Source organism: Crassostrea angulata, chromosome 7 (genome assembly GCF_025612915.1).
Source record: "Crassostrea angulata isolate pt1a10 chromosome 7, ASM2561291v2, whole genome shotgun sequence".
Classification (NCBI taxonomy): domain Eukaryota; kingdom Metazoa; phylum Mollusca; class Bivalvia; order Ostreida; family Ostreidae; genus Magallana; species Magallana angulata.
Window position 1 is genome coordinate 2,305,301 of NC_069117.1, and position 16,406 is coordinate 2,321,706.

The 16,406-nt window shown below is 33.0% G+C and overlaps 1 protein-coding gene across 1 annotated transcript; it reads left to right on the forward strand.

Moving 5' to 3' along the window:
* Positions 1–11,879: 11,879 nt before the first annotated feature.
* On the forward strand, positions 11,880–13,591 carry LOC128157045 (heat shock 70 kDa protein 12A-like). Its single transcript, XM_052819398.1, has 2 exons — positions 11,880–12,499; positions 13,427–13,591. Exons 1-2 carry the CDS (start codon positions 11,924–11,926, stop codon positions 13,589–13,591), a joined length of 741 nt encoding a protein of 246 aa, XP_052675358.1. The 5' UTR covers positions 11,880–11,923.
* The last annotated feature ends 2,815 nt before the right edge of the window (positions 13,592–16,406 follow it).

The window sequence follows — 16,406 nt, forward strand, 5'->3', positions numbered from 1 at the left end:
AGACGGTAAAACAAATGCGTATGAATTTTCATTGGAATTTTTTTCTGTTCATCAAAGAAATTACGGGAGATAAGTCTAACACAGTGCATTTACTATAAAAAAAATCCCGAGAGTTTTGAATGTCAACATGGTGTGTAAAAAACGTTGTAGAAGAAATGTTGAATTCTGCAATTATGAAATTAAACTTTTAGAAGAAAGGTATTTACAGCTTCAAAATGGTTTGTTATGAACAATTTGACTGCTATTTTCAATGCAACTTTATCAATTTTCTCCAAAATCGTTTTGGAGCGATTCTGCAATTTTCTGCTACATTACTGGTATATGGGAGGCAGACACAGATTACATTATTCCAACTCAGCAGAATGTAGTGAAATAAATAGCATTATTGTAGGCTTAAAGCTTGGTTATGCAAATGTCAACAATACGGTGTGGCGATGTATCTATTTCGTAAATGTCTGATATTATATGCTATGTCAACCCGTGCACGCACGGGTCAAAGTCTAGTTGAATTTAATTCTGTTTAATGGCTGGCGATGAGATGTGATTGATCAATGAAATTTTGTTTAACCTTTTGATCCTACTTTTCTTTTTTTTTCACTAAACACATTTTTTTGCTAGTATGCTGTGTGCTAATGTTACATATAGTTTTTGACATTTGTAAAATCAAGTTTAAGATGGTGTATGTGCATATGCATATGTTGTTTATGTGTCTATTTGTGATACTAAGCTAGACCTATTTTTTTTCTTTTACATTGAATTATGTTGATTCTAACTCGATATTAATATATATAGTTTAAAAATATTCGATTTTTAAAATAGGTGACATGTAGTTTACATGTAACTTTGTCAAAATCTTTGTAACTTTGCATGTATTATTGTGTTATATGAATGTGTTTTTACAATTTTAATACTTTTAAACTTCTATAGAGTGTGAACCGATTTTACATTATGATACATGGAATTATTACATTTTTATACGAAAAATTTGCATTGCTTTGTTTAGCTATTTAATTTGTACTGTCTTAAAGTTCTAGGCTATTGTGAATTTTGCTAGAGAGTATGTTCTTTTCTCATTTTTTTTAATCCTAGTTATTTTGATACGATAATTACGATTTATATCTAGATTTTAAACCTATTACTGATTTAAAAAGTAATAGTTTTCATACTTGCCTGTTGTAAATTTTTGACAATCAGGTCTTGTAAGTTTTTAATTTTCCAATCAATTTTTACATGCTATGAAAAACGAAAATGAGAAAAATCATCCAATAAACAATTTTATCCGTCTTGATCTTGTTTTCATTTTACATACGCAATTTTAAGGAACAGTTTTCAATACATTTAGAATGGCTGATGAATATAAACAACAAATCCGTAGACGGCAAAGTATGCGACGATGAATAAAACTTTCTGCTAACAATATCAGAGAAAACATTTTTCTATATATCCCAAAATTAATGTAGTTAAATCAAAAGATTACAATTTTTTCATCAAAGCGTAAATCAATTTCGCACGACAGGAAAACCTTTTTGCAATACAAAGACAAAACAGAAAAAAGCAGGGTTCTTCTTCGTGGGTTGACCAATGGCACTAAATATGGGGCGTCCAGGCATTCCTTCCTTAAAATTGGCCCGGTCGACAATTGGTTGGGCGAAACATTTCGTAAACATTAACACATATTTCATCATTTTTTATTCATTTCGTAAAAAAAGAAAACATGATCTGTTGTCAGATACCTTCTGTGCAAGCACAACACCAACAAGGACAGTTTTAAAGGCCCCATCACGGGTCAGACCTACAAGACATTTGGCAACACGTCTTACCGCACAGACAACTGCATCTGTCTTATCAGCTGCAAAAGTTTGTTCAAAGCAATACGTTGGTGAAACAGGTGAAGAATCAATAACCACCGCTTTACTATATAGACCAAAAAAAAAAAAAAAAACAAGGAGCTCGTCGGGAAACATTTTAATATGAGTGGCCACAAACGGGAAGACATGACAGTATTGGTTATTGACCATAATACTCATTGGACAGACGCGGAGAGGACAAGCAAGGTAAAGTTCTAGATACACAGACTCAAATCATTCAGACTTGATGGCATGAACAAACAAATGGACTTCACTAAAATGAACGTCTCATAACCATACATCACCTGACACCCAAGTAGTAATTTTATTAGATTTATCAACTGCGCCTCTCAGTTATTAGTTTCCCTTGCTATCTTTCATTTGTTAAAAATTATTTCTATAATTTCTTAATTTATATTATCATTTTTTTTCTTTTATTGATCAAACTCTTACCTATTATAAACTTAGGTAAATAATTCTTTTCTAAATCATAAGCGCCATATGAGTAAACAACGGGGGTTAAAATTTTCCTATGTGGACTTGGACGTCAATTTTAATTAGCTAATTAACTCAATTAAGCGTAAAGTTGGCAGTCGATTGATTACTTTGAAGCTTTCGAACGTGCACGGCTGATTAATAGTATACTATGTTAATGAGGTACAAAGTTTGTCTTAGAAACAGAATGTTTCGTGGTGTTCCTGATGCTTTGGCATGTTTTGAGATTTTAGAACAACTAAAATTATGTTGGAGAATAAATGTGGAGCTGATTGCGTAAAGCAAATCCTGTTCATATTTACCCAGTTATTTTACATTTCCCCGTCTTTCTATGAGATAATACTATTTATTACATACTTAGTAATAAATACAGGTTTTTTGCATGTGTGATACAGATGGCATCACGAAATTCGTATCGGCCTCCGGGGCTGATACAGGTTATCAGCGATAGGGCTGGTATGGATCCGTATCACACCCCTTGCGGAACTCCTCTCCTTTTTTTCGTTTCGGCATTTGTGCATGTTTACAGACGAAAAATAAAATATGTGTTGCATCAACATTTTTAAGTGTAGTTGAAAACTTTAAATGCTAGCAAATGTTTTGGAGCAGTTAACTTCTTAAACCTGAAGAAATTCAAGTTCTTTAAAATCAATTTGTTCAAGTTTTTGTTTTTTAATTTTATTACTAAGTTAGTAATAAATATAATAATAGATACCCTTTTTCCATATCATAGCCTGTATCAGCCCTCGACCAATATCATCCCTCGGGCCTTCGGCCCTCGGGCTGTTATTGGAGTCTCGGGCTGATACAGGCTGTGATGTGGAAAAGGGTATGTATTATTCTCTATAAATTGAATTGTAATGTATATTCCAATACTTTTAATCGAAGACTATTTCGATATTAAACCGTAATTGCTGAAAATTATCTAAATATATGTAATGTGAAATCATTTATTGAATATTATTAAGTGATCAAATACGGTCGGGCGCGATCAAATCTGTCAAAGGCATACGGGGTTTATTTGATTAGACATCCGTGACCATATTCGATCACCTCTTAATACTCAAAGAATGACTCCCCATTCCTTAAATACTTCTACATTCAACAAGGTTTAATGACTATTGGTGTCTTATTTAGAAATAGCTTTAGATACTTAACTTCGTCTTGATAATCCAAATGATACGTTCAGAAAGTTTAAACAAAATGCCTGTTCTAAAAAATAACTGCAATAAATCATATGGTTCAACTATGGGTATGAAACGTAAGGTTTCAGATACAGAGCTGATCTTGATTACCAAGGATTAGGGAAAAGTTCTTAGTCCTACCTCACTTAAGCTTGTTTGATGGATTTAATTGTAGATCTACATGAACATGGTATATCAAATGATTCAAATGATATTACACCATAAATTATGTTTTAAAAAGATTGATGTGCTATAAAATTTCATCAAGTGATATTGAACCGTATAATACAATAATTTCCATGTTAATGTTATGAAACTGTTAAATATTGTATTATGTAAGGACAGGAGAAAAACTGAAGTGGTGATTATTGCTTTTCATAAAATGCATTTTGTAAGACTGAATTATCTTGCATGATGACAGTTACTGATAGTTAAAATCTTAATACATGTAGCTAATTTGAGGCTTAATTTTTGCACAATTTCACAATACTATTTCCTTTAAGTCTAATGTATAAAACTTGTGTATGGATGAAATGAAAGTTACAATATAAAATTCTTAATGTAAAAAACCCCTGAATGTGTTAAAATCGAGTTTCAATAGCTGGAACAATGCGTTTATGTCACACATTCAATTCTGCGTTCATTAGCTGCATTGATTGTTTGACATTTAATTATTTTCAATATATTAGATTCATATAACTCGAGTTAAAATAGTTACATTTAAATCGATTCAAAACACCAATCTAGGTTGCCCTTGCATTTTTTTTTTATCTTATTACATTTCATTATAATTGAAGGGGAAAAGTTCAATTTCAAAAAATTAAATTCAATAATATCAAGTTAAACTAACTTCAAATCAATTTCAAAACATCTGATTCATATCAAGGTGGCTCTTAAAATTCTGCACCTGGTTATATCTTGGTCAATAATTGGATGAAATTCAATCATATTTTCTCAAAAATTTTAATCAATTAAATTAGAGGAAGGACGACTTCCAAAAACAAAAAAATTCCAAAACATCACACAAATGCTCCGCTATGATATAACAAAGCAAGCCTTGTGATAAAGTATCAATTTGTAATTGTTTGAACTCTATATTTGTTTGAACTTAACATCTTTTATGAATTATCCACCCAGGAAAACTCAGCCTTAAAAGGGGCTCAAGGTTTAATATGAAAATTATTTTATGTGCAGCAAAATCTAAAACTTATTTCAAATAATATACTACTATGTTTTACTTGTCCAACCATTTTGTATAATAGTTTTTAATGCCTTATCGATCAAAATTATAATCATTGTTGTTCAGGTGAGCAATAGGGGCCCTGAAACTCTTACGGATCTATGATATCAGTCATAATCAATTTTAAATTTTCTTTCTTCCCACTAAAACAAAGAAAATGAAAATACCCGTGATCTATAGCATACCAAATTCAAAATGGCCAAAATTGGCTGGTCAATATTATGAAAAGAAAACCTCTGGGCTATTTGATTTATCAATTATATACTGAAAAATTATATTTGAAGTTTTTTTATCTTAATTATAATTGGAGATAGAAAACATTTACTATCTCAATAAATTATACAAGAATAATATATTTTCAGTGCACTACAAGATCCGGAAAACAATTGTATTGCCCATTATAAATACTAAACAAAACAATCGTTTTACAACGTACAAAAATGATATAAATTGGACCAAGTTATTATGATACAGGCTGTTTACTTTCAGGTAAAGCACTATGCAAAAGCTATGATACATATTTTAGGCTAATACAAACTTAATATGCACCAGATATAACTTAATGCTTGCAACAACTGACATTCTAAATAAAGATGAAAAATATTACATGTATTCTGATTTGAAAATCAATACGAAGAAAAAGCAAAGACTTGTCATAGTTCATTCAGACAATTTATTTTTCTTCAGTATTTTTCCAATAAAAATTCTGTAAATTGTGCTATTTTACAGGTATCTGTCATGCAATTGTAAGCCATTGGATGCAAATGTTGTTAGATATTCAAGATGACTGCAAATTGTTCTCATTTCTTACCTATTATACAAGAGGTTAATGGACGTTGGTAAATGGTGTACTTATATTGTTCAAATGTCAAAATAGTAAAGTTATCTAATCAAAGGAAATATTTCCGAAGCAATTTACACAATAAATGATAAAACGAAATAGGTATTATAATATGGGTTTGAAAATGGCATGACTGTAACTAAAAAAACGGTCGAATTGAACATATCTTAAACAAGATGTATCTTATACATTGATGATAATTTCATCATATGACTACATGACTAAGACGCAATGTATTCGTTGAAATTGAGAAAAAAGCTGACTTTAATTTTTTCAACCAATTTATCAATTTGTTGTTATAAAGATGAAATGTGGTGATAACGAAAAGTGTCCTGCAGTTTCTCCAATGTCGGCAATTGTACTAAGTAAATAATTTCACACATTTTATATTTAGGCAAAGATATGTTTCTATACATTGTATCAATTTAATGTGTTTTTGAATGATGTCAACAGAATGGTTTATTGGTATCTTTTAATGTTTTCGTTAGGACTTTCCCTTCAATAATTATATCGGTTATTACTGATTTTTGCACGCGAATTTTAGAAACAATTATTAACTCGGTTGATTTTAATGAAATTTTCAGATCCGACTGAAAATGATTGAATCATATAGAAATATATTTGTTGACAACGTCACTTCCTCTGTTGGGATATTTTATCTTTTAGATAATTTTTTTTTGGGGGGGGGGGGGGAATGGGCAATTTTGTCCAAAGAACTTAAGAACATTTTTCATACGACTAGAAAAATATTAAGCTTAATTTAAAGAGATAATAGACAAAATTTTAAAGTTTTGCAGAATGGATTAAATGTTTTTACTCGAAAAATGTCGAAGATTGGTAGGGTTCCAAAATGGAGATCCATTCTGAGTTTCAATTTTAATGTATTTTTAATAGTATCTTCCAAATCAATCATATTACTTTGAAACATATAACAAAATATGTATTAAATCATTTTAGGATCTTTAATTTGATATCAGAAAAAAGAGCAGATTTTTCGCACTAATTGATTTTAATTTATTTAAGATACCAGTTTCAATGAACTTTAAAAACCAGACACTTCAAATAAGATGCCTTTTCAGTTCTCAGTGTATCATCGTATGCATCAACAGACTAAAGCGATACACCCCGGTATATCGTATACTTATAGATAATTTAGATGAGCAATTCAATTCAATTCAGTTTATTTCGCTCACACCATGGAAAAATACATGAGGTCAATCATTATATACAGTTCAAAAGTCAGAGGTACATTGTATAAATGAATAGATAAGTAGTAGATAAATATTAAATAAGAATGAATATACAATATATACAATGAAGATAGGAAAAAGTATATTAATGGAGGACAGACTTTTATATCAAACTCTATATTTTGATAATAAAATAACATAATTTTTTCAGGTTTGTAGCATTAGAACAAGACATAAGTTCACAAAACTTAATAGTATTTATGAAAGAATGTATTTTATAAATTAACCCAGTAATTCATAGTTTTGATATCTAAGCTATAGTATCTCATTTCTAATATATGTGAAAGGTTAGTTATTGTTACCATATTCAATACTTGTAGTTAGAGACTAGCTACCATTCTCAGAGTAATCTGCAGGATTGTTCATGAAACCTTGTTCCATAAACAGGTGATCGTTGCAAAGTTATATTAAAGCGCTGACCAGTATTTATCATCAAGATATTTACGCCTAAATGTCAATAGTTCTTTACATTCAAGAATATAATCAAATTCGTCAGCAATTTGACCTGAATTACACAGTTTACACACTCTTTGGTTTAAAGGTGTATTGTACCATCTCCCAGTCTCCACTGGGATATGGTGATTTGAGGTTCTAAATTTCATAAAAACCTTTCTGAGCCAATAGGTGGCAATATATTAATGTAATTTTCATAATGAAAATTTTTCTTAAAAATCTTGTAAATTTGCCCTTTAGACGAGTCATTAATTTCACTAAACCATTTTTGGATATATTGGTCTTGTAACCTTTGTTTTACAATTGTAGAAATCCACTTTACATTTACAATATTTTGTTCATACCAAATATTTGAAAAACCACACATATCTTAAATATTTTTAACACCTACAATCCAAGAGTTTGACATATTTCCCCTTTGATATTGCAAGACCAAACACTTATATAAAACAGATACAATTTTGCTTTCAGAGTTTGTGAATAACTTTGACCAGTAGGAAATCATTCTGGTATATACATTGATACATAAAGGGAAACGACCTGTTTCCCCGTAAACCATATAAGATGATGTACTACTTTTTAAGTTAAAAACATATTTTAAAAATTTCAAATGTACACGTTCAATAACTTTCGTAACCCCAAATTTCGCACCCATACAATAACACTGGGGCTAAAATTTTATCAAATAAGTCAAACTGACAATCGACAGGTAAAATAAATTGTCTTATTTTTCTAATAACACTGTACATTGCTTTCTGTGCCTGTTCACACAAATGTTTTTTAGCTTTAGCAAATGATCCTGTTCTGGAAAAGATTATACCCAAGTATTTAATATCTTTGACATTTTCTATAGCAACCTTATTGTAATAAAACACATTTGTCGGTAGAGGGCCTTTTGAAAAAATCAAAATTTTTGTTTTGTCAGTATTGACTTGTAACTTCCATTGACTACAATATAGATAAAATTCATTCAGTGCATTTTGGAGGTCTTCGGCAGTCTCGGTCATAATTACAGTATCATCAGCATAAAAAAGATAAAAAGTTTCATATACATAAATGATTCATTTTCTATAGCATCAGAAATACTCTTGAGACCTTCAATGTTTTTGTCTAATAAGAAATTCTCCAAATCACTGATATACATTGAAAACAAAAATGTTGATAGGTTTTCGCCTTGGCGAACTCCAACATTACAGTTTATAAAATCAGATGTGGTACCATCCATACTAATAAGAGATTTAATACCCTGGTACATATTTTTCATATAAACATAACATTTTCCACTAATACCATTTTTTGACACTTTGTACCATAACCCACTTCTCCAAATAGTGTCAAATTCTTGCTTCAAATCGATAAAAGCACAAAATAATTTCTTTTTCTGTTTCATAAGAGATTCTGATAAAAACTGCAGTATAAAACTGAAAATTCACCTACCCGTGAGTAATAACCGGTAATGGCCGATGATTAACAAAAATCCACCTACCCGTGAGTAATAACCCGTAATGGCCGATGATTAACAAAAATCCACCTACCCGTGAGTAATAACCGGTAATGGCCGATGATTAACGAAATTCCACCTACCCGTGAGTAATAAACGGTAATGGCCGATGATTAACAAAATTCACCTACCCGTGAGTAATAACCGGTAATGGCCGATGATTAACAAAATTCACCTACCCGTAATTAATAACCGGTAATGGCCGATGATTAACGAGATTCACCTACCCGTGAGTAATAACCGGTAATGGCCGATGATTAACAAAATTCACCTACCCGTAATTAATAACCGGTAATGGCCGATGATTAACGAAATTCCACCTACCCGTGAGTATAAACAGTAATGGCCGATGATTAACGAAAATCCACCTACCAGTGAGTGTAAACGGTAATGGCCGATGATTAACGAAATCCACCTACCCGTGAGTATAATCGGTAATGGCCGATGATTAACGAAAATCCACCTACCCGTGAGTAATAACCCGTAATGGCCGATGATTAACAAAAATCCACCTACCCGTGAGTAATAACCGGTAATGGCCGATGATTAACGAAATTCCACCTACCCGTGAGTAATAAACGGTAATGGCCGATGATTAACAAAATTCACCTACCCGTGAGTAATAACCGGTAATGGCCGATGATTAACAAAATTCACCTACCCGTAATTAATAACCGGTAATGGCCGATGATTAACGAGATTCACCTACCCGTGAGTAATAACCGGTAATGGCCGATGATTAACAAAATTCACCTACCCGTAATTAATAACCGGTAATGGCCGATGATTAACGAAATTCCACCTACCCGTGAGTATAAACAGTAATGGCCGATGATTAACGAAAATCCACCTACCAGTGAGTGTAAACGGTAATGGCCGATGATTAACGAAATCCACCTACCCGTGAGTATAATCGGTAATGGCCGATGATTAACGAAAATCCACCTACCCGTGAGTATAACCGGTAATGGCCGATGATTAACGAAATCCACCTACCCGTGAGTATAAACGGTAATGGCCGATGATTAACAAAAATCCACCTACCCGTGAGTATAACCGGTAATGGCCGATGATTAACGAAATCCACCTACCCGTGAGTAATAAACGGTAATGGCCGATGCTTAACGGAAATCCACCTACTCTGAGTATAACCTGTAATGGCCGATGATTAACGAAAATCCACCTACCCGTGAGTAATAACCGGTAATGGCCGATGATTAACGGAAAGGTGAGCTAACTAAATAAGTCGTGAAATGTTAATAGTACAAACAGTTGTTCAAAGAACTATGTGGAATAGTTGTTCCACGGAGACCTACTACAAAAAGGTAAAGGGGTTCGATGCACAAGTATAACCCATTTATTTTAATTTTATTTAAACCTGTACTGGTACTGTACCAGTTATCGGCTAAAATTAGAGTTTGGGTTTAAAGCACGCGACTATCCAAGATCTTTCATGAATATGTTTTAAACATGAGCTTGAACGATCATTGTTTACCGCTGATTTACCGTTTAAAAAGTTAAATATAGCATATGACCTCTTTGTGGTACGTTATTATATTCCTTCTTTCATTTGACATATAATAAAATATTAATACATATAACATTTATAAACAAAAGGAATCCACTAAATTCTGAGAGATTCATAGCGCAGTTGAACGCCTGATTGCACAATAATGTATTTAATAGCGTACGATTTTGTGTATTACCTTATGATAATTATTTTATGAGTTTTGTTTATAATGTATCATAATCCCGACGACTTTAGTCTGATCTCTCAAGGGGCAAAATTTAAATTACATTTAGCAGAGTATAAAATCAATATGTACAGGGATTTTACTATTATATTATCACGAAGCCGATAACTGGTACAGTAAATCGTAAAAACTCGACAAATTCGGGGCGTGATAAAAAGCACAAAACAAGTTGTATTTTGGTTCTAAATAATAATATAATCCAACAGATAGATAAATAAGGAACTCACTATTTAAAACACCCTTTTTCTTCAACACAAAATATTCCTCTGCATATGCATAGCCCATTAAACAACAGGCAAGTTTTAAAATCATTTATGCAATGATATAATTACATTTTATCGATTTATTTTGAAAATATAATCGATCTTAAATATTTTTTAACTCCTTTTGTTAATGTGATGAAACTAACATTAACAATATAACTATAGGGTCATTAATTTATATTTATATCTTTAATTTTTTGGGTTGATTAATGAAGCAATATCTATTTTGCAAAACTTGGTTTTTATTTTGTCAATGAAAAAGTCGTTCAAAAACCACTTATATTTTTAAGCACTTTGCATTGTTCCGCATAAATTTTGCCTATTTTTAAAAATATTGAAATGTATTATTCAAAATAACACCGGTTGGTCCAGGCAGGTTGTTCGTCAGAAAATATCAAGATCGTTAAAGAAGCTGCTGCTGTGTTCAATATTGCCTACACAATAAACAAGATGAAGGGATAATCTTGCTAGATGATGACAATTGCAACAGGAAGTTCTTAGTAGTGGAGTGTGAACGTTAGTGAGTTAAAATATCTGTAATAAACTAACAATATTTAAAAAAAAAAAGACCTGTAACTCAAGCTCATTTGTAGGGCTTTGTGATCGGCACGTGATATTTACTTTACTTTCAAATTATCCAAAAAAAAAAAAAAAGAAGAAAGAAAGAAAAAAAGTGTATTTTTTAAAGTACACCGATCTTGATGAAGTCAAAGTACGCTTTTTAACAAAATTTTGTTAATACCGAGACGATAACAATATTACGTCTCAGTAAAACAGCACACACAAATTGATAAATAAATATTACTGCATCGGCTTCACATCTTTTGTTTTTTTAAATGAAAATTCATTTTTAATTTATTGTACTTTTACATACCGTGTACTAAAATGATAATTTTGTCACAATATTTTATGGTAGTTATCATAATATGGTAGGTACAATAAGCATAGGGTATCATATTTGTATTTCTGACATATTGATCTCATGCTTGATTCACATACAAGAACCAAACCCGTTCATTCATATCATATTTTCCTTTTTTTGTATTTACAGAGGATAATGCTACCCTGTCGGTTTTATATTTTATCAACAAAAATATGATAAAGATTGTGTTTGAGGATAACACAGAAATTTGGGAAGGATTCCATGTCTTACACAATTTCGTTGAAATGATCAGTTTACAAGCTAGGAAAACCTTGTTAGATTTCTTTGAAAAATACCCCTTAGAATATTACGATTTTCTACAGGAGGTAAAATCAAAAATCAGACGGATATCGCCCGACTGCCCAAATTTAAAAATCAAAATATCCTCCGTCATGCTGGAGGAGTTGCGATGTGCTGAAGGTATGCAGAAATCAATCCTAAGTACAGGACGTAAAGGCGAGCTTGAACTCAAAGGAGACAAATGTATCGTCAAACCAGAACAGTTTAAGATTTTGTTTACTGAGGCCGGAAGACGCATTGTAGACTATATAGAAAAAAAGTTGTTTGCTGAATTTTCAGATATCAATCAAATAATTCTTGTTGGAGAATTTGCACAATCACCGATACTTCAGAACATTATCAAAACAGCATTTTCGGCGAAAAATGTCATCATTCCCTGGGACGGAGGTATGGCAGCAGTAAGGGGTGCTGTGTTTTATGGACAAGGTCATGTATCGTTTGTGACAGATGTAAGTAAATTGAATTTTATTCAAGTACCATCTGCATCATTTTTATTCATTCTCATTATTGCTCCAACATAATCATACATAACAACCTTACAGTAATTCCCGATTATCATCATCTCGTAAATTATTTAAGGTGGAATTAACCATGGTATTACTTGATTATTTCTTTTTATTATGTATTTTTATTTTGTAAGTCTTGTTGCATTTGTTGTCAAGTGTTGGGGGTACTGTAAGTGGTAGTGAATTTATTTTGATGGATTTGCCACGTATATTACACTGGACTATGTCGAAGAAGTTTTCTTGATTAACCTTTTGAAATTATTTTAAAAAAAATGATAATGGCAATGCCATTGTGCAATTCAGTATCATTTTTTTAAAAAATGGTTGAGAGCATATTGTAGCAAAATGTAGACATTCGCGATATATAAATATATTGTATTCAACAGACACTGAAACAAAGTCCTAATTCTGCGTTGAAAACAATGCTTTACAACTCGATTATTTAAATCAAGGATCGATAAACATATTTTGATTAACGTTTGGTTATCTAAGCGTCACTGAAAGAATTCATATCAAGTTTTATTCAACTGTATACCTAGAGGCTCTTTTTATATACTGTATACTGACCCTAAAATTGTGGTTTTAGTTTAAATAGAAGTGGATTTGAAAATCCAATGCAGACAAAAGTAATTTCAGTTTTAAAAATGTAGTATTTTTTATAAGTCTAACTATTAAAATATGATATTTAGTTATTTATGAAGTAATAAACTGTTTGTTTTGTTTGTAATGATAATAAATGCTTACATTAATTCCACGTGGACGTTTTTAACCATAGTATCAAGTATGAAGGTTCATATAGATTTCAAACTCAGTACGATTACAAGTATTTGTAAGTTGAATTTTCTAAAGGTATGTTTCTTTTTCGTTTAGGTTGTTCCCAACATGCAACAAACACCTCTAAACAATGCACAAGTTGCGTTGCCAAAGGCGTTGTCAAAGGATAGAAGACTTAAAAAAAGCATGATAGACGATGGAAAACCAAGCCCGAGTGAATCCAAGAAAAGTTCTCAACAAAAAATGTGTGTGATATTGTGATAAAAGATTACAATCGCGCATGTGAAGTAAGGGTTTATAATAAAAAAAAATACTTACTTGCGCTGTAATCTAAGGTGATATGTTTTTATTGTATTTCGTTGGGCGTCTTTCGATCTGACCACATGGTTGTTGATGAATGAACAAAACTTCTAAAAACAAAACATTCTCTTTCCCAGAACATTATTTAAAAGGTTCCTATGCACACCGAAATGTTATTTAACGGAACTATAAAGTATCAAGGTTTGAAAGATGAATTCAGTAACGAGATTATTATCGGTAGGTACTCCTCTGAAATGATAGGAAATAGAGACTTGGAATTTGAGCAATGTCTTCATTCTTCAATTTTTCATACCAAATTAAAAGGATCGAATGCCCCCTTCTTTCAGTTATTGCCCCTTGTAGTGGCACGAGTGTGTAGTGGTACGAGTTATCTATTAATTTGTTGTGATACAGAGTTATCGTTCTTGTGCGAAAGCGCGCACTTTGCAAAGTTTGCAGCAAACATAAATGAGCATATTTTATGTATCTAGAGTCAGTCATGCACCTTGATGTAAGTGTTTCACGATTCTTCATTATCAAAGTAATATTTTCATACAAATGCTTAGTTAAACTGTGTTTAAAGGATCAAACAACAGGTCATTTCGAATTTCCTTAACCATGTTTTGGTATAATGTTTGTGTCACAGTAGATTATAGTTTAAACTGTACTTCACATTATTAATTGAGTGTGTATGTAAACGAATGAGTGCTTATTAGTGTTATTTGTTCATTTTAGCTTTTACGGCGATCTTATGGCGATCTATGCTAATAAAGTCCGTTAACTGACTGCCTGAGTTTGACTGGTCAATACGGGGGGGCAGAACAGTAAAAGATCAAGACACTAACGACTGAATTCAAGATGCACAATCTTGAAGATTTTGAAGACGAGAAGTCAGGAAGCCCTTCATTTGGGAAGAGGACGCGGGTCCTCACAGAAAAAGGAAATGAAACTCACACTTTACAAGTAATAAAGTTTGAAAAGAAATTAAAAGAACTGAAACATACAATAGAAGAGGAAACATTGATATTTCAAGAACTGCAAGACTACAGTGACACAATTATACTACACCAGTGAAAAAAGGAGAACCGAATCAGCTCTATCGAAATTCTCTCAGTTATCAAAGGAGTTCATAGATTACCTGTACAGAACAAACACTCAGAAGTCGCTTACACAAGCATCAACGGAGCGCTTTCTTAGAGACACGGTAGTTACAAAAACTGAAATTCTGTTGGAACACATTCGGAAGCAATTGCAAGGACAAACCAACTTCATCCCCCTACACCTGAAATTCCAGACCTAGCCATCTCACAATTGCTAATAGAAACCAAACATCGTGTAAAACCAAAAATCGAACCTCAGTCAAAGATGTCGGATTCTAAAGGACATGTAATGGAGACGTTCAAAGTGAAATCAACAGCGAATTCTCGGCACTCGAAACTCTCTGCTTTCAGCTCCTTGTCATCATCAATATTAATGCAACAGAGGGCAAAGGCCGAAGCTACCAGAGCTAAACTTAAATTTGCGAAGCAAGAAGCCAATTTGCAGAAGGAGCTCTTTGTTCTAGCAGCCCAGAAGGAAGCGGCAGTGGCAGAAGCTGAGCTTAACGCCATGCTGGAAGATGAAGAAGAATCCGCCTCTGAAGATTTAAGTGAAATTCATCAAGAGAGGACAATGAGCTATGTTAACGAGCAGAATCTAGCAGTTCGTACGAGTGAACTTACTCCTAGCCAAAGGTCGCCTGCCTTACCTCAGCCAAACCATCCTGGATCACTTGAACCTCAGCAAGGCCAAGATAATCAAATGGAGCCTCTACCAGGCCAGTTTACTTTGACTGAACCAACTTCAGGTCAAGTTGACATTTCGGCTTCGTCCGGTCAAAGCATAACAAATCATAAATCTACACCCGTGAATTCTTATGCGACCCCCTTCGTGCCAAGAACTTTAGCGTCTAGACTTGTTCACCAACCTACTCAGGGCCAGGATGAAAACCATGGGACGACCAGCGAGTTAATAAAAGTTCTTGTTGAAAAAGGAGTTGCTCATGTCGAGGTTCTTAAATTTCAATAATCGTCCTGAAACTTATTCTCTCTGGAAAACCTCCTTCAGAGCTGTAACATCAGAGTTAGATGTAAGTCCACTGGAAGAGTCTGACCTGCTTGTTAAGTGGCTAGGACCTGAGTCATCCAAATTTGCACAGAGCATCAGGGCGTCAAATATAGGAAATCCAAGAGCATTAGCGAAGATATGGGAGAGACTAGAAGAGAGACACGGGGCTGCTGAGATGGTGGAGGCATCATTGAAGACTAAGATTGGCAATTTCCCTAAGATAACTGTGAAAGACAGCAAGAAGTTATATGACTTGTATGACATACTAATGGAAATAGAAGCGGTGAAACATAATCCAAAGTACACTCAACTTTTGAGTTACTATGACTCATCCGCAAGCATCATTCCCATTATGCACAAATTACCTACTCATCTACAGGGAAAATGGTGCGACAGAGCTACGAGGTATAAGAGAGCACACGATGTAGGATTGCCACCCTTCAATGTGTTTTGTGATTTCGTCAAGGACATGAGTTTGATGTTGAACGATCCGGGTCTAACATACGCCGTAGAGAGTTCCACCACATCAAGACCAAGCAGACCTCACGCTGATACCCGCAAGCAGCCTACAGTGTATACCAGGAAAACAGAAGTGCTGGGAGATCCAGAATAAAGGAAACTAGACAAATGTCCCATCCATCACTCCAACCATTCCCTAAACAAATGTAGG